Source organism: Bactrocera oleae, chromosome 5 (genome assembly GCF_042242935.1).
Source record: "Bactrocera oleae isolate idBacOlea1 chromosome 5, idBacOlea1, whole genome shotgun sequence".
NCBI classification, from domain to species: Eukaryota; Metazoa; Arthropoda; class Insecta; order Diptera; family Tephritidae; genus Bactrocera; species Bactrocera oleae.
In genome coordinates, this window is record NC_091539.1 from 11,626,876 (window position 1) to 11,651,611 (window position 24,736).

The window sequence follows — 24,736 nt, forward strand, 5'->3', positions numbered from 1 at the left end:
ACGTGTACAAAATTTCAGATCGATATCTCAAAAATTAAGAGATTAGTTCTCGTATATACAGATAGAGAGACAGACGGACATTGCTTAATCGACTCAATTCGCCACGCTGATCATTTATATACATATGTATGTATGTAGATACTTTACAGGGTCTCTGACGCTACCTTTTGGGTGTTATAAACTTCGTGGCAAACTTAATATACTCTGTTCAGAGTATAAAAATCTAATTTTAGTTTCTTAAAACTAGTTTTTGCGTAGTTTGGGTAGTGAACTCGAAGACAGCTCTTCTGCTGGAAATCTCACTATACGCATGCGTGATTTTAAACACGAACACATTTGTAATTAATACCAAATTAAATACATATATATTCTTTATATATTATATATAAAGAAACAAGCGCAAAATTTTAAACAAACATACAGACGAACCAACAAACTAAAATACATTCAAGGCAAACAAAGTCTTCATATACTCAATCATCTAGCATGAAGAAATAGTCGAAGTAAATATCTGCGATCGAAGGTCTCTCGCAACAGCTTATTGACATAAATCATCTTAGAATGGCACTTAAGCGGAGCATACTCGTAAGCAGGGCGGTGCACGCATTTCCCAACAAAACACACACACACACTTACAAAGTGAACTGTAAGAATATCAGTAAGCGTGCATGACCCTGATTACCAGAAAGTCAAAAGTGAGCGAGACTAACTTTTGCGACTATCGCCGTATGGTGGGGACGCGCATAAGCCAAGAACAACACCAAATGCGCTGCTAAAGCAACAAAACAGCGCGCCAACGTGGCAAAGTTGGAGTACACCAAATCTTAAGTCAACGAAAAATCAAGATTTAATACTAAAAATAAACTTAAAAGTTTTCTATATATAAAAATTAAATTTCCGTCTTCGTGTGTAGCTTCACGTGCGTCCGAAATCGCTTCAGACATTTGCCAACTGTGGGTGTAGAGATTCGTGATCAGCGATGCCATGCAAGCAGTCCAATTGTCTGCGACTCGCAGCGCCATGCACATAACACCCAATGAGCTATAAACGCGCCTGGCTGCCTCTACAATTGCATGTGCACGTACGTACGTATGCATGTGTGTGCGTGTATATGGGTGTGAGCATTCATATTTATCTGGCTACATGTGCAGCGTCAAGCGGTGAAAACGTGAAAAATACCGGCAAATATGCCAAGTGATGTGGCGTGGCACCAAAGTATATAATTGCTGCTACCGCCTGACGCTGAGCAAGTTGACGACGACGACAACAACGCCATGTTGCCCAAATAGCCGCCGACATAGATGATGATGTACCGAAACTCGTATATATGAATGTATGTATGTATGAAGGTACATACGTTTATGCCTTTACTACACTTTTGAGCAGCACTCTTTGTTGTTATTGTTGTAGTGCATATTGTTGCAATGTCGATGAGTCCAATGACGGTCAATAAACTCGCTCGCTGTTGCTGTAAACCGGGCTGTGAGCTTCACTCGTGGAATTGATGGAACTTAATTGGCTGTAAATGTGTGGGTTGCGCTCAATTGAAATTAGTGACGTGTAGGAAAAATTAAAAAAATTACTGAATGAATTTATATATTATATATTATTATTTAATAAAACTAATTCAGATTTATGGTATATGGTACATACTTATGTACATATATATACTAATATACTAAGCCTAAGGTAAAATAATAATAATATATCATAAGAAATAAGATAGTTTATGTTTTTGAGGTCTTATTTTTTGGAATCAAGTAAAAACTTGTAAAAACTATCTTTTACGATTTAAGGTTTGACTTTGACCTCGAATATCTTTTGAGCGAGTCGACTTAATAAAAAATCACGTTGGACCTTTTTTGTACATCAATATAATCCCTGCAACAATAAGTTTTCATTTTTACAATACAATAATTGGCTCAAATGCATTAAATGTCCAAAGAAAATAAGAAAAAATGTCTGTGTCATTGATATTGGAAAATAAAAATCACGATGCGTCAACAGTTAAAATTAATATCAAGAGCTCAACCTTTACCAAATTATTTTTTTACCCAATTTCTGACGATATTTTTATGGGATCTAAGAAAAAAAAAATTTTTTTTGCCCAGCTTAATTATATACATTTATAAATATATTTCTTATAAATGATCTTTAAAGGTATGTCATCGTCAAATCTTTTCTGACGTCAATCAGATCTGCGTAGCCGAAATGGATCATGAATTATAGCCTACGACTAGTATAAAAACCGTTCTCGGGACCGTCGGGTCTACGTAACCGAAAAGGACTCGAATTTATAACCGTCCAAGCACTGTCAACTCGACTAGAACTTACAACCTATAAAAGGAATTCTTGTTTTCTCTAAAATCGTTCCAATCTAAAGTAAGACGCTCTTTCCCATGATCGTTCTATTAATTATTACCCATAATTCAGATTGTTTATATCGTTTTTAGTACTACTTATAACATATCTTACTTAGAAAGAATTAAAAAGCTCTACAAATTATGTAATAAAGCACTGGAAGGAAGTGAATCTTTGATTTTAAGCTTTTTCTTACTTTCTCATAAAACTTGTTTTTTCTTTCATATAACTGAACTCCACTTGATTTGGCTTCATTTTTTCGGTATCATCTAATCTCAATTAGACCAAATTCAAAATATATTGCTGAGAAATATTAAATACAGTTCATAAGTACTTCAAAAATATGTTTTCTCCTGACTTTTGAATAATAAAGTGATTAAATTAGGCGAGACAGTACATCATATTGAATGCCCCATCTATTTACAAATAACTTAGTAGAGCCACTGCCGTTCTTAGAAATTTATTAGGCATGATTTGCAATTCTTAACATAAAGTTCCGTAGAACCAAGCTTAGACCGCCGAATCTAATTGGATTGTAGACAAAACCATAACGCATTGGGTTACTTATTTAAATTCCAGATGCGACTTGCTTCAAAATGCAAGAAAAGTGATAAAGAGGTGTATATCTGCTCGGCAAGTTATTTCTACGCTATAAATACGTTTTTCGCATTCAAAAAAGAGAACAAAAAACGAAAGTGAAAATATAAGAATTTATGAATTTTTAAGTTAACAGTTAGAAAATAATGTGGAGCTTCTTAAAATTTACTGACGATATACTTTTCAATTTGCTATGGTTTTTCCTGAAGGATATGCATTATTGTTTAATTTGTATGACAAATGCATTGAATTGTTTACTTAATATTCATTAGAAAGGTTTAAAACGAATAAATAGCATTTGAGTAGCCTAGATAATAGAAGCATATTTCATACGCCGTTCTTTGAACAACAAATCTATAACAATATTAAATCTTAAATTATGTGAGTAAATCAAATATGTGCTTGTATTTTTTTTTACCGATTACTAAAAAAATTTCTAGATCGTGGAAACTGCGGGCTGTCTGATAAAGTTTTTTTGATAACTGCTTACTCTGTTGCAAAAGAATCTTTGTTTATTGTTCGACCTGATCTTCTGTTACTACCTTTTGGAAAAATTTTCATATTAAGCGATCAATGTAGTGCCCTAATAGTTTAAAGTACCAATAGAATTGCTGACGGATTTGTAGCAAAAGGTTTAACTTTTTCTGTCCAATGACCAACATGATCGGAATATTTAGAATATTTATTATACTATATTTAGCTTCGTTGAAGATCTGAGCCCATTAATCACGGAGTTGCAGTTGAGTAATTAATTGTTGTTGTAGCGAGTGCCAAACCCCTGTTTGGAGGAAAGTCAAGTCAATCTACCTAACTGCGTTCAGCAACCATATTTTGGCTGCGTAACTAATGAACGACAACAACGTTTCTTTGTCCTTACCCCAGTTGGAAAGCGAACCAAGGATCTTGTTGCGGCTCTGTACTTTGGTAATTATAGCGGTCGTATGCGGAGTGAAGGTGTACAAAATATTAACCGCAACTCCCAAGATTTAGAGATAGTTCGCTGTCGTGATTTTAACGTCATCGACAAAAATGTTCAGATCTAGTCTGCATTCTTTCGCCCAGTTGGTGAATAGGATGGCTTTGGATTTAGTAGGCGAGAGTTTTAAACTCCTTGCGGTGAAGAAGCGTTCACTTCTAACCCTGTTTGAATCAAAGAATGCGATCGTCAGAATGCAAACTGCATGGGAACATTTAAGAGCCATCTGGACGAAGTTAAATTTTATAGCCAAATTAAATGTTTAAAAGGACTAAAAACATAATTTTTAGTGGCATCCAGATCCATTAATAATTGTTATATAAATTCTTCAAAATTTTGTTTATATTAAATTTTTTAAAGTAAAAGAAACTAACAACCATACGTTTTGTATTTGACACTTCTATCTTTGACGTAATCGTCTGTTTGTTTACTTTACAGGAGTAACATCCCTGTCAGTGCTCTGTGGTGTACGTGCTTTGTAATAATTACATGAATATTTAATTGCTATAGTAAATAATATTTGGTTATATACAAGTATGTAGGTTTGCAAATGTATGTACATACATATGTATGTATATAAATTATTAAGCTGATAAGCCAAAATCAATGCGTGATCAACATGTCCAACAACACTCATATTATCAAATTTACAAACACCAGAGGAGCGATAAGTACGAGAGCTGACGAGTGCGAAATACAAATTAGTGTAAGCAAGTAATAAAAAAATAAAAATTGTAAAATTCAAGCAAACGCGTGTTAGATTCTAGGTCAGACAAAATATAAAATAATCAAACAACAATAAATGTAACAATTGTATGAAAATTGCGCCGCTAAAATTTCAGTGCGTTTGTTATGTTTAATTTTATTGAAGCGGCAAACGTGCCGTGTAAAACGTCGTCCGAACATAAAACCTTTCCGAAAATATTTTTTTTTTCAATATATTCACTTATTCTTTACAAATGACTTAAGTATTATGTGAGGAATGATTAAGAAAAATAAAAAGCAACAAGTGAATTGTTGTTATACCGGCTACAAGCGTTTGGGAGCAGCAGAACAAAGCAGTAGAAATACAAAAAGCAACAAAAAAGCAAGTTGTTGTTATACCGGCTCCAACTGTCCGGAAGCAGCATTACATTATAGGCACAAACTGCCCTCAATAATAGCAGAAGCAGAGTTCAGAAAAAAAACGGGAATGAAAACAAAACAAGTAGCAAGCAAATAAAAGCCTATAGCAAATATAATAATGAAAACAGAAACAAAGATATGCAACGGAAAGTACATACATACATATGTATGCATCAACAAAACAAGCGGAACGTGCTTTCATATCAGTAACTGTGCTTACACATCCATTTAGCTGAGTGATAGACAATTGTTTACCACAAAACATAAGTCGGAAAGCTAACTCCGAAAAAACGAATATAATTATTTTTTTTATAGTTCATACCTTTCGAATTTGTAAGCATGCGATTCGTGGGCCATTGAGCTGTAAGCAGACGGGCTACGTGCTTGGTTTGGAGGTCAACTAGTGGGTAATAATAAGTCGCAGTGCCGACGCTTATCACTAGCATGTCAGCAATATTTTGTGTTTAGAATGAACTTATAAATAGCTAATAGTAAAATCCTCGTTTATATTCTTGTTTTTAATTGTTTAGCGAAAATATGGTATGTTTTGATATGCAGATGAGATTATAAGAGCTAAATAAAAAAAATTTTAATTAAACTAACATATGTGGATTGTGATCATGTATACTTCTATGATCTAAACATCGCGCACATGCACAAAACATGGATGCACATACCATTAAAAAAGAGCTCTGGCAATTCATTCCCACAACAGCTGGTTCTACGTTACCGGAATTGAACCGGATTTTATCCGACCAAGGGCTGTTATTTCGGCGATCTAATCTCGTTTGGATTGGTAAGTTTTAGTTTAAGAAGTTAAGTTGCTCCGCATCCTTCTGATACGAGCTGGCATTGAGTCTAACCCGGGCCCTGAGGAATTTTTCTGCTGCGTATGCGCCAAGAGGCTTCATTCAAACTCCACCTCTGTTAGGTGCAACACATGTGATGGATGGAGCCACAGGGAGTGGATCACGAGTTATGTTTCCCCATGCTACCAACGCACTATTGCCTCAACGGTCGTGCAAATTGCCCATGTCCACGCACAGCGCCACCACTCCATACGTCGGAACGTCATATCACTCAAGTGCAATTCTTGTACTAGCTGGTGTCACTGTGGTCCAAGAAACCAAGTTAAAAAGCCGCTCAAATCTTCTGCGTAGTGCAGGTTTCAACATTATACGTAAGGATCGCGAGCGAGATAATGAGGGAAGTCTAGCCTTCTTACTGCACAATACTGTGCCATATCGTCTTATTGACGACGACATGGTCTGCAGCGATACTGTCCTTGAATGTCAGGGAATTGCCATCCAACCAGGGGATGTCGAGCTAGAGATGTTTAATATATGTATTCATCCCCTCTGTTATATGTTGCCCAACAGCTTACAACCCGAATATAAGTGGTGAAAACTGTTTGGTAAGTGGCGACTTTAACGCGGACCACGATCTTTGACACTCCTGCCTGTCAAACGATTGTAGAGAGATGGAGTTGGTGAAACAGATAGACGATTCGACATTCGGCATGTAAACCAACATAAGCGGACAAAATTGGTAGAGCGTTAGAAGTTTTGTAACATCTCCACCGGTGTGAGTAAACTTTGGTCCACTGTCAAGGCATTGTCAAATCTGAAGAGGCATGACGACGAGATTGAAATCGAATTCGATGGCAATGCCTCCTTGGACCCGAAGAAGTGCGAGAGCTACTTAGCCGGCAATTTATATTGCACCCTTTAACTGATAAGACCAAACTATGTGTTACTCGCGGCTGCGCAAAATGCCAAAAGCCACTTTCTTTTACCGATGAGAAGGTTCGGAGTATCATCAACAAGGCAAAATCATCCAAATCCATTGGCCCTGATGGAATCAACATGCAGATGCTAAAGCATCTAGACTCGAAGGGAGTAAATTTGTTAACCTAAGGGCCTGTCGCTGACTACTCTTCAAATACCCCATGTGTGGAAATTCGGAAGAGTGGTCCCACTACTGCAACCTGGGAAACCCGCCAACAAAGAGAGTCTTATCATCCGATAACTCTACTTTCCCCAGTAGTGAAGACACTTGAGGACATGCTACTCCCGACATTCACTCCACACCTGCATGGCCTTAGCAGACCACCAGCATGGCTTCCGAAAAGTGCACAGCACCCCCACAGCACTTAGCGTCAAATAGTTCATGACCTAACCCAGAAGCCACCCCGTGAGAAGACGATCCTAGTAGCGCTAGACTTGTCAAAAGCTCTTGATCAAGCACACAACGCTAGTTGAGGCTATCGAACCATCCACGCTCCCTCCATGGTTTAAGCGGTCGACAATCATTCGTACTGTTTCGAGGTCAAAAATCTGAACTAAGAAGGGTTACGCAAGTTGGTGTCCTCTCCCCTTTACTATTTAATTTCTACATAGCAAAACTCTCCCAATCACCAGAGAGAATTACCATCACCTCGTACTACCTGACTACGTTGACGACATTGAACAATACGCCGACCAGTCTTCGGACACAACAATCTTCAGACATGTACTGACCGCCATTCACAGTGGAGCCATCAACAACTTTACCGACTCCCTCTCAGTGAATGGCAACTCATTGCAGGCGAAGAGCTCGAGTTGCCACGAGAATCTAGAGTGATCCTTGCGCAATTTCATTCTGGGTACTGTAGCAAGTTAAACTCCTACATATACAGAATCAACCCTAACGTTTCTAATTTATGTCCTGCATTCAACGATTCGCCGCATGACTCTAATCACCACTTTTCATGCCGTATGAGGTCAAGTCATCTTACATTTTTTTGCCTATGCTACTGTACCCTTTCTCCCAATCAAAGAGTATCTGGTTAACCGTTAAAGTACCAACAAAAGCTCCAGGGAAAGAAAAAAATTAAAAGAGATCGTCGGTACTTCCCCCAAGTTGGCTATTTTATATTCAAATATTTCAAATAAATTAATGTTTTATTAAATGCGTACGTTTTAAGTTAATTATTAATTACATTTTCTCTTTCTGGCAACACTAACACTATTGTTATCACCTGCTAAAACAGCTGTTTATTTGTTTATGAATCAAAAAGTTATTTTGAAGTAAATTTTCATATTGAAATATTTGTATTTAGAAATTTTCGTATTTAACATTTGTTGTTTTTTTTTTTAAATTGGTAGTTTGCTAAAAAAAATATGTTTTAAAAATGGATTTTTCTCTGGATGCAAGCACAGATGAAGATTTTTTCGGATCGCTGAAACGGTAAGTTAATTCAATACTACGGTCAAAAATTACCCTTACTTTGTTTTAGGCAAAACACAAATTTGGAAAACCTTTTTGGACTCGAAGCACAGCACAAAGTTGGTAAAGAAGAGCAAGAATCGCTCAAGTACCAACCTGTAAAGCAGACATCAGCTAATTTGAATGAGAAAAAAGTCAACTCAAGTCCTAGCACAATGGTGCAAGCTTGGCAAACTATTTTAGCAAAGGTAGCGCAAGCTTATAAAGAAGACGTTAGTATCGGAAAAGTAGGTGTGGCATTATTGAAAAGTGTTGAAAATGAGTACAGAATTATCATCTACAAGGCCAAGTTGAATGTTCTTACCACATGCTCGTTGCGAAATGAAACGATACAAATTCATCGCCACAATAATTATTTACAGTTCTATGATAATGATTTATGCTGCTGGAGTGTTTATTTTGACGCCAGTGTTAACACCGAAGAATTTGTAGCGAAATTGATTGAACTAAATATAAAAATAGGCGAAGAAGTTAATAAAGAAAGAAAGGAGTTTATTTCAGAAATGGATACAGAAGTATCTAATAAAGAAGATGTACTCACAAATAACCAAATATTTTTAAAGAGCATAGAAAAGCCGCCATTTGCGCCTGCGAAGCCGACAAAGACAACGCTAATAACACGCATGGCCAAAATGGGTCAGCAATTACCGAAAATGGAGCTTCCTTCACATGTGCAAAGCAGTGCCGAAGTCACTGACTCGTCAGATACGGAGACCATAAGCACACCAATAACAACGCCACGTCACATACAGAATTCAACACCACGTAGCAGTAACAGAGCGCTGTCTACGGCGCAAGCATTACCAGTTGGCCAAATCAATCCTTATGTTATTTCCAATACGAATTCCTGTTTCGAAACACAGTTCATGCAAATGATGCTGTCCGAAAATCGTACGCAAGGCTCGGAGCTGCGTATGAATATTAGCAGGTTGGAGGGTAAAGTTGAAAAGGTACTTGACAAAATCGATTTAATGCAGGCTAGTTCCAGTCACAAACTTAATAAAGAAGATGAAATATTAACACTGGAGGAAAAAGTGTTGGAACTTAAGAAAGAGAACAGAAACCTACGACAAATAATTGAAGGGAAAAACCAAAGTGCGCCAATTTGTCAACAAATTTTGCGTACGTACAGTGCCGAATTGGAGCAAGTAAACCTGGCTAATGTCGATAGTCTAGAAGAGCTGGTGGGTGATCTACTCAAACAACGCGCTACGCTGAACGAACAATTTGAAGAGCGGGAAAAAGAACTAACAGAGAAAAATTTGCAATTGAAAACGCATCAAATTCGCTTAAATGATGATCAAGATATGTTAGCAAATACAATTGCGAGTAAACACCAACTCGAGGAGGAGCTCAAAATCACGCAACAGCGACTGGTGGAGTGTGAAAATAGTGAAAGCGATTTGCGGCAACAACTGACCAAAAGCAATAATGAAATCCTTGCACAACAACAGTTGGTCGAGGAGTGTAAGCAAAGGGAAACAGTTGCCAACAACACGCTGCTTGAATTGCAAACGCAAAATGCAGATTTGCAAAAGAAATTAGAAGAAAAAGAAAAATTGGAGTTGGAGAGTCAGCGCCTCAATATCGCTTTACGCCATGACAATGAACTAAGTGTTGAACAACAAATCGAAACAGTATTAAAAAAGACAATGAACAATTTATATGCGAGCTTAGCGGCAAAACTAGAGACTATTGTGCCAATGCAAAAGCATGCGGTTATAGCGGTAGTTGGCAAAACTATACGCGAGGAAACGCTCAGAGCAATGGACGAGTTGGAAGAATAGCTTTTGTTAACTTATATTTTGTGTGTTCAACAGATTTGTAAATTAATTGTAAATGGTATGAATTAATAAAGTATAAACATATATTATATGAAGGGATGTGAAATAATTCAAATATAGATTTCTAACTTATAAAAATGCTCAGTGCACATATTGTGATTCTTCAAAGACTTGCTTCTCCAAAACCCAGAGTTCTACCGCATAAAAACTAAAAAAATATTTTTTGTGGCTTTATTGTTTTGTATATACGTATATGTGTTCTGTTTTCGGTCATTTATATGAACAACTCATTGATTAACTATAGTATAAACTGAATGTTCCCTTTTCCTGCTTCCTCATAAGTATTTACACGTTAAGGCTTTACAGAAATTCAACAAGCAATGATATTCATGTGTAGTATGCTGTTGTGTAATGAAATTAAGCTATTATGATTTTCATTGAGAAATATAATTTAACTAATCATATACATATTTATTTATTCATAGTATACGTACATATGTATGAGCATTATTCGTATACAATCCACTTTCAAGTTAAAAAAAGTTAACTAGTCATTTTTTTAAATAAGCTTCCATGTAATATTTATCTATTACAAGTAGTGGGCAGTGGTAGCTCTATTAGCTAAATGTAAGTATGGTCATACACGCTGAGTTTATGCTTAAATTAGCATAGTAATACATATGTAAAATTCACTTTTAAAATTATTAAATAGAATTAAACTTTAAAAACTATAAAGGTAAGCTAGTATGTACTTTATATGTATTTGTAAGCCGCTGGCACCACTTATACCAGCTAATACAACTCATTGCAATCGCACTTTAAACACAACCTTTTTTAATCGGAGCTTGTTTCGTCCTCTTCACTGCTGGAAGGTCGTGCTGAAGCTCGATGTCTTTTGCGCTTCACACGCGTTTTTTTAGGACGCATAGCTTGTGATTCGGCTTTGCGCTTGTATTTTCCTTGTTTCTTTTTCTTGCGGCCATACTCATCATCACTGCTTGTCGGTGACTCTTCATTATCACTTGAATCCGACTCAGTTTCTGACTCTTCGGTGCTGGAATCTGAACTGCTGCTAGTATCACTGCTGTCACTAGATGATGAGGTTTCTTTGTGTTTTTTATGCTTCTTACTTTTTCCGCTCCTCTTGCTCTTTTTACGTCTCTTTGAGGAAGTTGACTTTTTAGACTTCTTTGATTTAGATTTTTTGTGTTTTTTCTCATTTTTTGCTTTAAGCAGTTCAGCTTCCTTTTCTTTTAATTCCTTCATACGAAGTTCCGTCAATGGGGTGAGATAATCAAGTTCAGAATCCGAGCTAGTACTTGAAACGTCAAGTACAATTTCTTTATTTGGATCAACCTGAAAATGTACTTACATTATTTTGAAATTATAAAAAATTTATTTTTAAATAAATAATACTTTCAAAAAGTTGCGGCATTGATAAGTCAGATGTCCTGCATAGCCACATTTTTTGCAGGCCGCACGTATAGTCTCTTTATTGGGATTAGTAAGTGGGAAGCTCATTTTGTTTCGGTGGTCACTTGTTATTAATTGTTCCAATTGCTACTGTATTGCTTTGGAGTCGGGAAGTTGATGTTGCGGCTTAAAAACTTAATATTTTGACAATTTTCCGCTTAACCTTAATTTACTTGCCAGGTAAACAACAAATTTTCGCACCGCACAATAAAAAAAAAGAAAACAAAGTCATGAGTAAGATCAATCGGTTTTGTATTAATAGTAATCGTTGCAGCGTAACAACTCTGGCTTTAATAGATAACAGATAATAAAAACATTTTAAATCTTTATTTCCGCTATTTTTTTTCTTTGTGGGTGGATCACATAATAACCTCCATCAACAAATATACTTATTACTTTTTGTAAATAGCTTATTTTATGTTGAAAGTAATAAATAGGAATAGTATCGATAAGTTCTTTTTAAATTTATCGGTTTGTTCTTGTGGTTTTAGTTTCATTTTGCAACACTAACATTTACCTTACGGGTGACAGCGCACAACAAACGTCATCAAATTTTGCAGTGAAAGAAAAGTGTATTGCTGTAAAATTGCTAAGATTTCTCTAATTCTAATTAAAGTGATCACTCTAAAATTATATTAAACTATTGAAAAGTGTATTTGAGAACAAATGTTACGATACGTGGCAGCCAGTTGAACAAAAACATTATTTTTCTTAAAGTTTTGGTATAGTTTCACACCTACACCCTACTCTAACAGATTGACACAACGTAAGCGCACAAACAACTACACGCAGCAAATCGTGAACAAAGCAAAATCATTGATATATCTAAACTTTTGCAGTATTCTTTCTTACAATTTTAAAAAGCCGCAGCGCTGTGAATGATTTCTTCCGCCTCGCCGGTTGGTCTGTTTGGAAGCGCTTACAACAGCCGAAGTAGCAGCAGTAGTAGTAACAGCACTATGCAGCAACAATCTAGCGCCTCCGGCAGCAGCCCCTTTGCCGCATATTCCTCTTCATCTACAAGTCCGCAGATGGGACTTGATGTTGAGTTTGGTGCAGACCCAGCGAGTGGTGCGTTCTTTCAATCGGAAGGACGCAAACATGACGATCTTAAACAAATGCTGGATAGCAACAAAGATGGACTTAAGCTAGAAGCTATGAAACGTATTATCGGCATGATAGCGCGTGGACGTGATGCAAGTGATTTATTTCCGGCTGTAGTGAAAAATGTTGTTTCCAAAAATATTGAAGTGAAAAAACTCGTATATGTTTATCTAGTACGTTATGCCGAGGAGCAACAAGATTTAGCACTGCTGTCTATATCAACATTCCAACGTGCATTAAAAGATCCAAACCAGTTAATACGCGCATCCGCTTTGCGTGTGTTATCGTCAATACGCGTAAGCATGATTGTACCCATTGTTATGTTAGCAATACGTGACAGTGCTATGGATATGAGTCCATATGTACGTAAGACCGCCGCACATGCTATACCCAAGTTATACTCGTTGGATGCAGAACAGAAAGAAGAATTAGTAACAGTTATTGAAAAGTTACTTTCAGATCGCACAACACTTGTCGTTGGTTCTGCTGTGATGGCTTTCGACGAGGTGAGAAATATTTTGAATAATCAATATCATTTATTTTTTGTTAAAAATGTTAATTATAATTTACGAGTTTCAAAAAGTTAATTTTATATTATTATTCTTTTTATTACTTACATTTTTTGTTATTTGTATTTTTTATTTAATGAAACGGAATGGAAAATATATTTTTCTATGCGTAAGCATTTTTTTCATACTTTATTGTAATACACCCTGTGTTTTCGTGCTAGGTTTGTCCGGAACGTGTTGACCTCATACACAAAAACTATCGCAAACTATGTAATCTGCTCGTCGATGTTGATGAGTGGGGTCAGGTGATCATAATCAATATGCTCACACGTTATGCACGCACTCAATTCGTCGATCCGAATGCAGATGAAGCCGCCGAGGACGAGCTGAAACAGAAAGAGGATGGTAGCGAAAATTTCTATGAAGAATCTTCTAGTAGCGATTCCTCTGATGTGAGTAGTAAGGAAAAGCATGAGAAAAACACACAAAAACGGAAGTCCGATACATCAAAGCAACGGACTTACCCATCATCTTCATCGTATCATGTAGATTTGGATCACCGTCTACTCTTGCGTCAAACCAAACCGTTACTACAATCGCGTAATGCTTCGGTTGTTATGGCTGTAGCGCAATTGTATCACCATGTAGCGCCACGCAACGAAGTACAACTAATTGCGAAAGCGTTAATACGCTTGCTACGCTCACATAAAGAGGTGCAGAGCGTTGTGTTGACTTGCATTGCCTCCATGTCGACAAAGCGCAAAGCGATTTTTGAGCCACACATCAAATCGTTCTTTGTGCGCACCAGTGATCCAACGCACATTAAGCTACTTAAATTGGATATACTGACCAATTTGGCATCGGCTTCGACGATTGCGCTGATTTTGCGCGAATTCCAAACATACATTTCCAGTAATGACCGTTCATTTGTAGCGGCCACAATACAAGCGATTGGACGCTGTGCCGCATCCATAAAAGAAGTAACGGAAACCTGTCTCAGTGGTTTGGTGCATTTGCTGTCCAACCGTGATGGTGAGTGTGCATACTGTGTTAAAAAAAACAACAAAGAATTCAATTAAATTTTATTATATATTTAGAACACGTCGTGGCAGAGAGTGTGGTTGTTATAAAGAACCTGCTGCAGTCCAAATCTGCGGAGCACTACGAAATTATCTCGCAGATGGCAAAACTGATTGATTACATCACTATACCGGCAGCACGCGCCTCAATATTATGGCTCATTGGCGAATATAACGAAAAAGTGCCGAAAATCGCACCCGACGTGCTGCGCAAAATAGCCAAAACTTTTGTGGATGAAGTGCGTGAATATAAGATGCAAAATATAAACTTATACTAATTTTTTCTCTTGCAGGAGGATGTTGTTAAACTGCAAATTCTCAATCTCGGTGTAAAACTGTTTCTCACCAACCCGGAGCAAACGTCGCTACTCAGCCAATATATTTTCACTTTGGCGCGTTACGATGCCAATTACGATGTGCGCGATCGCGCACGTTTCCTACGCCAATTTATTTTTCCAGCCAATGGCCGTACTACCGTACTCTCCGATAATGCGCGTAAGATTTTTCTCTCCTCGAAACCCAAGCCAGCGCTGGAGAGTAAATACTGTGAACGTGATCACTTCCAACTTGGTTCGCTCTCACACTATTTGAATATGCGCGCCACTGGCTATAAAGATCTGCCAGTATTTCCCACTGAAGCGCCTGATACTTCGGTGCGCAATATTGAGGGTTACATGCTAGAGAGTGGCGCCGGCGCTGCAAACGCCACTGGCAACGCTGCAAGTGGCAGCAGCACACGTACGCCACAGAAGCAGAGCAACAAAAATGCACATACAAGTAATGATAAGAGTTTCTTCTCCGAATCAGAGAAATCTTCCGCCTACTCAGAGTCCGGCTCGAGTAGCAGCAGCTCCTCGTCGGCAACGTCGAGTGATGGCGAATCATCCGAATCGGAAACGGAGCATGTGAATGACGTGGCTGCTGTTAAAAATAAAAAGTCGTCGAAATCTTCGGACACCAAGTCGTCGAGCGCAACCGTGCTGGTAAACACGTCGTCCAGCAATGGCAACAACAATGCGCATTTGAATGCCAATAATAACGGTAGCAACGATAGCGAAGGCACTTCGGATAGCGAGTCTTCTTCGTATGGCTCCTCTGAAAGCAGCAGCGGCAGCGATACGAACACAGAGGATGGCTCCGAGAGCAGCGAATCGGAGACGGAGAGCGAAAAGCAACGCAAGTTCCAGCGTGTCAAAGAGAAAGCCAAGGAAACAAAGGCAAAAGAAAAAGCCAAAACAGTGGAGGAACCAGCGGTAGCAGCGGTAGCAGCGGCGCCAACTAAAAGCAATCTGGACTTACTGCTGGATTTGGATGACATACCGCCCGTTGGGCCTGTGATGACACCCTCACTTGGCGGTTTCCTAACACCTGGTAATTTTCTACTGCTCACACTAATTACACTTCTTTTCTAAAAATTATTCTTTATTTTACCCTTTGCAGGCACACCCCAGGGCGGCGCCGTTGGTCTGTTGCCCGTCAGCGCTGCCAATCGCATCGAATTGGTCGGTCCCTCACACATCGAATTCAAGCATCGCGAATTGTTGAACAAACTCTCCGGTCATGGTTTACAAGTGAGCTATCGTTTTACGCGCTCACCGCACCTTTACTCCGCCGCTATGGTTTCGATAGAATTACAATTTGTCAATCTAACCAACGATGAGATAACCAATATACATCTGAGTCAGCAGACTTTGCCACACGGCATGCAACTGAATGAATTCGCGGCCTTGCATTGCCTGCAACCACAACAAATGGCCACCAGCGTGCTCGGCATAGACTTCAATGACTCCACACATGCTGTCGAACTGGAAATCAGCACCAGCGCGGGCAAGTCACGCGTCACACTCAAGCCGCCGGTGGGCGAGTTGCTGCGTTCGGTGCAAATTGGCGAAGCATACTTCAAAGAGGAGCGCACCAAATTACGCGGCATGAACGAACATCAAAGTCGCTTGCAGCTGCAGCGGGAGGCGGTGGATTTGGCCGTATTGAAGCAGCGCATTTTCGAATGCATCAATGTGGCGCACCTGCCGTCAAGCGACAGCAAGGATGTACTCTACTTTGTGGGGCAAACTATGAATTCTAAAAGTCTGGTGTTGATTACTTTGGACTGGCAGGCGGCAGAGGGCGCACAGCTAACATTGGTGGTGAACTGTGAAAAAATGGTGATCGGTTCGATGGTTTTGAATGAGTTGCGCAATGCGCTTAGCTTGGCTTTTCAATGCTAAACATTGCGTTAGACCGCAATGAAGCTTAAAAAGTGGAATTTGAATTTTTTATTTGTATTTTAAGCAAAAGTTGAATGAACAAATTTATGGAATAACAGTACATGAACAATATTTATGACAAGCAAGATATGCGTTAAAAGCGAATAATTAAAGTTGCCAGATTGGTGAAAGTAATGCTAAAGGAGATTTCAGCTTAAGCTGATCAACGAAATTGCTGAGCAAAGTGCATAACTAAACAGTTAAAAAATAAAAAGGAAAAAAATATAAAAAAAATTGCTTTCGCCATAGTAATACATAAAAATTAAATATTGCGTTTCAAAAATCTGCAACTTCGAATAAAACGCTACTAATTAATAGCTAATAATACAAAATATTGAAATTATAGTTATTAGCTTGTTGTTTATAAGGCAAAAAATTAAATGAAATTACAAAAGTTGGTCTGTATTGCAGCATTGTTTTTTGTAAAGCACCGTCATCTGTTCAATATAAAATTATCTAATATTTTTTAATCACTTAATTGATTTTTTTTCTTAATAACATAAGTTTACAGCTGGAAAAAAGGAAGTTCCAAGTCATCCTCTAATTGCTGCGATGTGGCTGAGTAAAGGTACTTGCATTAGAATTGTTTCGGGCTTGCATATGCAACGCGTTTGTGCCACATTCATTGATGTTTTTGATACAACAGAACTTTAAAAGTTCTGAATCAAATAAAAAGCTGGTATAGAACAAATATATTTCGGCATAAACAAATATAGTTGGAATGACGTAAAAACTTTATAAATTTATTTACGTTTAATTCGTTTCATCGTTTTAAAAACTTTAAATTCCTTTTATACCAGTTTAATTAGCATATCGAAAAAAATCCAATTTATTTTCAATCTAAAAATAATAATGGTCCTAAATTTAATGTATTTTAATGTCCTTGCTAATTAGAAACTGGTCGAAAAAGTGGTTAATGAAGTTTACCGTAAAAGAAAAAATCAGTACAATATGCGAATGACCAGAGTTCCCTAAAATTAATAATTTAAAAAAAATTTTAAAATTTTTAAAAATAATTTTTGTATCCCGTAAAGGTAATTTACGTATCATTTCTTATACCAGTTTAATTGATTGGCTGATACATATGTATGTGCAGATTGTTTTTATTTTTAACCGGACAAATATTAATAAAAGTTTATTATACAGTGTTATGCAACTGTTCTAAAAGAAGGCTGCCGAAACTTGCAGTTACAAAATTAGCAAAACTTATAAAAATATTTTAAAATTATCGTTTTAAATACAGCTTTAAATTTATTTTTCCGAATTTTACACCGTTTTTAAATTTAAAAGAATTTCACTTTTTTATGTAAATTTAATTTATTGCTGTTTTTGCGTATTTGTTTATAAGTTTTAAACTTCGAAAATTTATAAAAGTATTAAAAACTTTCTAGTTAAAAAACTGGTCGAAAATTAATTGCATGCAGTATTATACAGCTACCGAAAATATATATAAATGAGCTAAAACAAGTTAAATTGTTTATTTTGCTTAATTCATTTCAATTTTTTCATTCGAATTTTTTATATTTTTGTATTTTAGGTGTACATTTATTTTTTCAATTTAATTTTTAATTTAACTTAAGTTTTTTTTATAATTTTTATTTTTTTTCCAATTTGATTTTTTTTAAATAATTTTTTTTTTAATTTTATTGTTAAAAAATTTTTTATTTATATTTTTTAGTATATTTTTTAAATTTATTTATTTCATCTTTTAAAATTTTATTAAAATACTTTTTTGTAATTTATTGTTTTTTAAATTTATATTTTTTAATTAATCAATATTTTTTTATTTACTTTTTTAAATAAATTTTTCTGTCACTTAGTTTTTAAATATGTTTTTTTAAATTTATTTTTTCGTTTTTTTTGTAGTTAATTTTCATTTTTTTTTTAATTTATTGTTTTTTATTTTTTATTTAAATTTTTAATTTATTGTTTTTTTATTTTTTATTGTTAATTTTTAATTTATTTTTTTTTAATTTTTAATTAATTTTTTTTAAATTTTTAATTAATTTTTTTTTTTAATTTTTAATTTATTGTTTTTTAAAAAATTTTTGTGAAATTTTTTTTAGTTTATTATTTGTTTTCAATTTACTATATTTTGTAAAATTAATGTTTATTTCCTTTTTTGTTTTAATTTTTTATATTTTTTATTTTTACTTCTATTTTTTATTTTTATTTCTATTTTTTATTTTTACTTCTATTTTTTATTTTTACTTCTATTTTTTTATTTTTTTTATTTTTTATTTTTTTTTTATTTTTATCCATTTTTCTGTTCAATTTATTAATAATATTATAATTTGTTCAATTTTTTTTCATTATTTTCAATTTAGTTCTTTTGATTACGATTTTTTCATTTTCTTTTTATTTTATGTGTGTATCTACATAATTTTTTCAATTTTATTAATTTTTATTTTTTTTAAAGCAGCACAATATTTGCCTAAAGCATTTATTTGAATTAAACTTGACGTCCAACAAAAGAATTATAGCAACTTAATCTCAAACAACATATGGCAGATAAAAGGGTTTGCCCAAATTTTGTGCCACAAGTATGTTAATAACTATGTATATTTACTGTCTAAACTTTACAAACTGGTATTAAAAAATGTGCGTGCAACTATGCACAAAACGCATAAATTAAAAAAGGTTTTCTAATTATAACTACGAGTATGTAAGCTGTTGTGTAAATCTATTGCCTTTATGTACTATGTCTACTTACTACTGTGTAAAGTGTAAAAAATAATTATACATAACCTACGCTAATTACTTAAACATCTGAGCATAAGCAAGCTAAGAAAAAATATAAGTAAATTTCCACTTGTGAGGCCTTCTCTTGCTCTATAAAAAACAATAAATGCTTTTTGAAAAATTTTGCTTTTGAATTGCTAAGATATATATAGCGCCGAGAAAACTTGTGTAATTCTCACATATTAACGCCTAAAAGTATGCTAATTTTTAGCTAGAACTTTTTCGCCTACAAAGTAAATAAATATAACTAAAAAAATCTACTTAATGTATAAAATAAACGACGAAGTCAGTCCAACTTGCTTAAAAATAAATATAAAAACTGTCAAAATAAAATAATAAAAATAACGTAAAACTAGTGTTGTTAAACTGTGCAAAAATAACTGCAAATATATTTTCTTTTGCCAAATTTACGCTGTGGTTACTTTAGGTAGACATACTTCTGGTATTTTTTTAAAATAAATTATATTAGACTGCTATCTTAAAATTGTATGTATGCATTAATAAAATAACAACAATAATTTGTGAACAAAAATTAATTTCTTGTTGTTTTCTATATTGTTAATATTTCCGTTTGATCACGATTATTTATTATTTTTTTTATCAAACGCTTTCAAATTCCAGTGGAACAAATCAAAATCTACACTATAACCGTATAAAGAATTTTAAGTCAAAAAATCACTTCAATAAAGTCAACTCAGTATACTTAGCTCTTTGCCCACTAATATATATATAAACTATGTTAGAGATAACGACACTGACGCGCACTTACTTTTTCTCTAGTTTGTTTGACTAAAAATACATTAATCGGTGACTTCAGGAATTATAAAAGCTAATGCTTGTTTAAAATGCTTTTTTGTATAGCTTTCCTGCATTTGTTACATGGCGTGTCGCAATCTTGTACTCCTGTCTTTCTGGTTTTCTATTTATGAATACCGTAGGTGGACAAATTTGCCAACAAGCGAAGAGTCTCTGCTGGACCATATTGCACCCACAGCATCCGTTTTTGGGAAGTTTAATATCGGAAAAATTCAAAATATATCTTTAAAAAAGCGAGCTCCTTGGTGTTTCTTGCAGAAATAATATTTAATGCTTTTACAACAACAAATTAAATGGACTTTTGCAGCTATTGTAGAGCCAAGAAGATTGCTCCTCAAGCAACTATTAGACATCCTGATTTTCTAATCTACTCTGCTAGAATTCGATCAAATTCCAACTGCATCGTGCGTTTTGTTACTTCGCAATCATTAGAACATAATTTCAGAGTATAATACGCTCAGTCATTTTTAAAACAACTCAGAAAAAATATTTTGATCAGCCAAAATGGTTTTCTTATATCACCTAAGTGAGGATAATTTTTTTCTCAGGATTATAGAGATCAAAGGTCAACCTAATTATTTATGGGTTATGGGTTTTAAGCTAAGCTAGAAAGAGTAATCAGAATCATAACGCTCGCTCGTGAAGTCAATTTAAGCTATTCAGACCCTGTATGTATAAACTTAAAAAAAAACTGCTAATCTTCGGTATTCGTAGTATTACTTTAAAAAATAGTTATGCTGCAACTTCATTGAAAAAATATATAATTATAATAAATCTTATTTACGCTTTCATAAATAATAAAAAGAAAACAATACAAGTATATTGCTTCCCCAATGGGGATGCACTGCGACTTCTTGCAAGCCCACACTTTCCTCTTTTGAAAATATTGTCTGAAAATTCCCCGCGACGTTTCTTGTCAGCAGCGTTGAGACAGCTCTGAGGTGATCGACTTTTGGGCATACATATTCATTTACTCTTACATACACACAAACCTATATACATACATACATACATATATAAAAATTCATACCTAGTTCAAACTCTCTCTGCTCACGTCTCCACTTCAAAGCCATCATCAAAAAGAGCTGCGATGCTTTTTGTTTAACTCACCGCTTCAATCCAGCCGTATATATACAGCTCGTAATTGTGCAACCAAGCAATTCAAAGTCTGAGCATTCGAACAATCAGCACTTAATTAATCTCAAAAGCGATATGTTTGGCAAAAGTTTTTTTGCTATTTTAATCCTGGTCGTCATTGGTTTGTTATCGCAGCAGGCGCATGCCGAGCCATTACCCTTCGTCGATCGAAGTCATGGCAATGGCGGCAGCGCCAATCATCGCCAACCAATACGTTTACCTGGCACTCCTCCATTCAATCCAAAGGATCGCACCTACGCAAGGTTTGGACATTTAATCAGCTATTGAATAACGGATCTTTACAAGCAGCTTGTGAAGGATGCTAATGTGTTTATTTGTTAAAAGAATAAATTAAATATATATACATATATATGTATGTATACAATTTTAATGAGAGGAGAACTTTCACTTCGGTGCAAACTATTGTAGAATACCCCTCACAAATAAGAAGTCCATACAGCAACTTGATTCCGATCGGTCAATTTTTCGACAGCTATATGCCGTAGTGGTTCGATTTGAAGAATTTGTTCGCAGATCGTAGTGTTGCTTTCGATAATAATCTGTGCCGAAACTTATTTTACCAAATAAAACAGTTTTCTATACAAGGACTTGAGTTTGATCGATCAGTTTGTATGGCAGCTATATTGATAGGACATCGGGGGTTTCGACAAATGAGCAGCTTCTTGGGAAGAAAATGGCGAGTGAAAAATTTTAAATCGATATCTCAAAAACTGAGGGAGTAGTTCCCGAACTTGCAGGCAAACAGATGGTCATGGCTTGATTGATTCACGCTAATCATGTATGTATATAGTTTATACATGTTTGAACAGCTTTTAAATCTATTTATTTAGTAGAGACCAGCTTACAGCTATTCGGACAATGTAGAGAGCATTAATAGTTTTTGATCCCCTTCGAACAGATTTCATTGTGGAGCTTTTTCATATGAGAAAAACACTCGGAGCCTAATTAGTTAAGGGCGTAATAGGATTTAAATTTTGTTTTGTTTTTTTGAATGAGTGCATAAGATCTCAAGATTGTTGTGTCTAAAATGCAAGTCAATCGGAGAAAAATTAATTATTTTTATTCCTGTCTTATGTAGGATTTGCATCAGATTTCAAAACTTTAAAGCTTTTGCGCCACAGTTAACTTCAAAACTACCATATAATTTACGAGGGATGCTGGAGAAAATTTTTCAAATTTATTCATATTTTTCATTTCAAAATAACAAATTACCCGTTTTTTCCTTTAAAGTGTTCGCAAAAAGTGAATAATTGAAATGTCGAAAAATGCGCTGAAGTTACCTGCGAAAAACTGCAATATTATCTAACGAATGAATCTTGATTTTTCGCAACACTCTTTTTTTGAGTCACTTTCAAATAATTGCTTCTTCTTGCCTTATTTATTAATATTTCTCCATAACAATTTTACACAATATTCTTCAAATGGCATACTATAATGTACCATTTGTTTTAATAAATAGATTTTATATGTTTCATCACAAAACAAAAAAAAAATATGCCTTTATCACACGAATCAATACTATCCGCCTTAATTTCGAAGACTGCCAAGGCATCAATCCCCTTGGCTGTAACAACCTTTAGAATCAGTTCTACATTGATTCTATATGGGATTTAGAAATTTACGTTCCTTAAAGGATTTACTCACAAGATCGATTAAAACTAGTACATATTTCTACATTTGTTGTTTTTTGTACCGGTTACATTAACCTTATTCAATGCTAAAATTAAAAGTTTCTTTCGATATTATCTATCGATAAGTTCCGGCAACGGTGTGATTTGACGGATTTGGGGTATAAGTAAGAGGAGCAGAGATTATCCCTGAAGAGGAGTTTAGATGTATGTGATTATAGTCATGTGGGACTCTGCGCTAGTTTTGTCGTGTGAGTGATCACTTCCAACTTGGCTCTCGCACTATCTAAATATGCGTGCCACTGGCTATAAAGATCTGTCAGCATTTCCCACTGAAGAGCCTGATACTTTGGTGCGCAATATTGAGGGTTACATCAGAGAAATTAGAACGGCGATCGTTTATGTTATCAATTTTGCCATTTTGCAGTGCTTTGTCATTGAAAATTGACTTATGCTCTTTTCAAGTACTGCGATTTCCGATTTTGCTGCGTTCTCATAGCGTCGTATTTAGATAAAATGTGAAGTAATTAAAGATTTGGGTGGGCTTTAGTTTAGCATCCCACGATTTCAGGGTTAAGAGGGGTATGGTTGGATAGAGGAGATTCTCCAGATCACGAATATAAATAATTATTGCCGCCGGAAACTTATAGTTTTCGAGATATTTGCATTTTAAGTTGAAAATTTCACAAAATTCATTTTACAATTTCTCGATTTATGGTTATATTTTCTTTTATATTATGCACTTATTATACACTAACTTTTCACTTCAGTGTTTCTACATATTTATTTTATATTAAATATTTAAGTATTTGCTTTAAATAAGCATTTAATTTTTACACAATTTTCGTAATATGAACAATAACAAATGGGTTCCATGTTGTCAGATAATAAGTGTTGCCATATCTATTATATATATATATCTATATAAATATATATTTTGAAATAAAAGAGGATTATACCCCAAATACATGAACTATTATTTTGTTCATTCCCTTCTATTGATAAATTATGGTATTGGATTGGCCAGGGTTATTTTTTTAAAGCGCGGCCGAAGGCCGCCAGTGCGGAAAGAAGTTTGACGCGATTGAATTATGAACACCCCGGTGTTGGACCGACCAGGGTTATTTTTTTGAAGCGCGGCCGAAGGCCGCCAGTGCAGAAAGAAGTTTGACGCGATTGAATTATGAACACCCCGGTGTTGGACCGACCAGGGTTATTTTTTTGTAGCGCGGCCGAAGGCCGCCAGTGCAGAACGGCCACGTTTAAACCATAAAACCTTTTTCTTTTATTAAAATGGAAAATTAAGTTCATAATATTTTGTAGAGGGTGATTGGGTTTTTTATTTATTTTCATTGCTTTTATCCGTTTGGATATGGCAACACTTATTATCTGACAACATGGAACCCATTTGTTATTGTTCATATTACGAAAATTGTGTAAAAATTAAATGCTTATTTAAAGCAAATACTTAAATATTTAATATAAAATAAATATGTAGAAACATTGTAGTGAAGTGTTACTGTGTAATAAGTGCATAATATAAAAGAAAAGATAACCATAAATCGAGAAATTGTAAAATGAAATTTGTGAATATTTCAATTTAATGCAAATATCTGGAAAACTATAAGTTTCCGGCGGCAATAATTATATATATTCGAGATCTGGAGAATCTCCTCTATCCAACCATACCCCTCTTAACCCTGAAATCGTGGGATGCTAAACTAAAGTTTTCCCAAAGATTTAATATGAATGACAGTTTTATATAAATTTTATAATTTAATGCCATATATAGTGCATAATTTGAAATAAAGTAAAATAATATTTTCAGTCGCTAATATGCAATGTTACCAATT

General features: G+C 35.1%; 3 protein-coding genes and 1 long non-coding RNA gene across 4 annotated transcripts; 3 read left to right on the forward strand and 1 right to left on the reverse strand.

Moving 5' to 3' along the window:
- The first annotated feature begins 8,114 nt into the window (after positions 1–8,114).
- LOC106615411 (putative leucine-rich repeat-containing protein DDB_G0290503) lies at positions 8,115–10,205 on the forward strand. The gene is made up of 2 exons (XM_014231612.3): positions 8,115–8,287; positions 8,337–10,205. The coding sequence occupies exons 1-2, from the start codon at positions 8,232–8,234 to the stop codon at positions 10,111–10,113; spliced, it is 1,833 nt and encodes a 610-aa protein (XP_014087087.2). The 5' UTR covers positions 8,115–8,231; the 3' UTR covers positions 10,114–10,205.
- Positions 10,206–10,327: 122 nt separating this feature from the next.
- On the reverse strand, positions 10,328–11,818 carry LOC106615414 (protein SREK1IP1). The gene is made up of 2 exons (XM_014231616.3): positions 11,527–11,818; positions 10,328–11,466 (listed from the first exon to the last, which is right to left on the reverse strand). Exons 1-2 carry the CDS (start codon positions 11,629–11,631, stop codon positions 10,945–10,947), a joined length of 627 nt encoding a protein of 208 aa, XP_014087091.1. The 5' UTR covers positions 11,632–11,818; the 3' UTR covers positions 10,328–10,944.
- A 299-nt stretch (positions 11,819–12,117) lies between these two features.
- Positions 12,118–17,017, forward strand: rb (adaptor related protein complex 3 subunit ruby). The gene is made up of 6 exons (XM_014231656.3): positions 12,118–12,349; positions 12,423–13,193; positions 13,418–14,228; positions 14,294–14,514; positions 14,569–15,646; positions 15,716–17,017. The coding sequence occupies exons 2-6, from the start codon at positions 12,462–12,464 to the stop codon at positions 16,498–16,500; spliced, it is 3,627 nt and encodes a 1,208-aa protein (XP_014087131.3). The 5' UTR covers positions 12,118–12,349; positions 12,423–12,461; the 3' UTR covers positions 16,501–17,017.
- A 3,823-nt stretch (positions 17,018–20,840) lies between these two features.
- Positions 20,841–23,749, forward strand: LOC138857246 (uncharacterized). Its single transcript, XR_011396322.1, has 2 exons — positions 20,841–22,033; positions 22,086–23,749. It is a non-coding gene; the product is annotated as an uncharacterized lncRNA (long non-coding RNA).
- Positions 23,750–24,736: the final 987 nt, after the last annotated feature.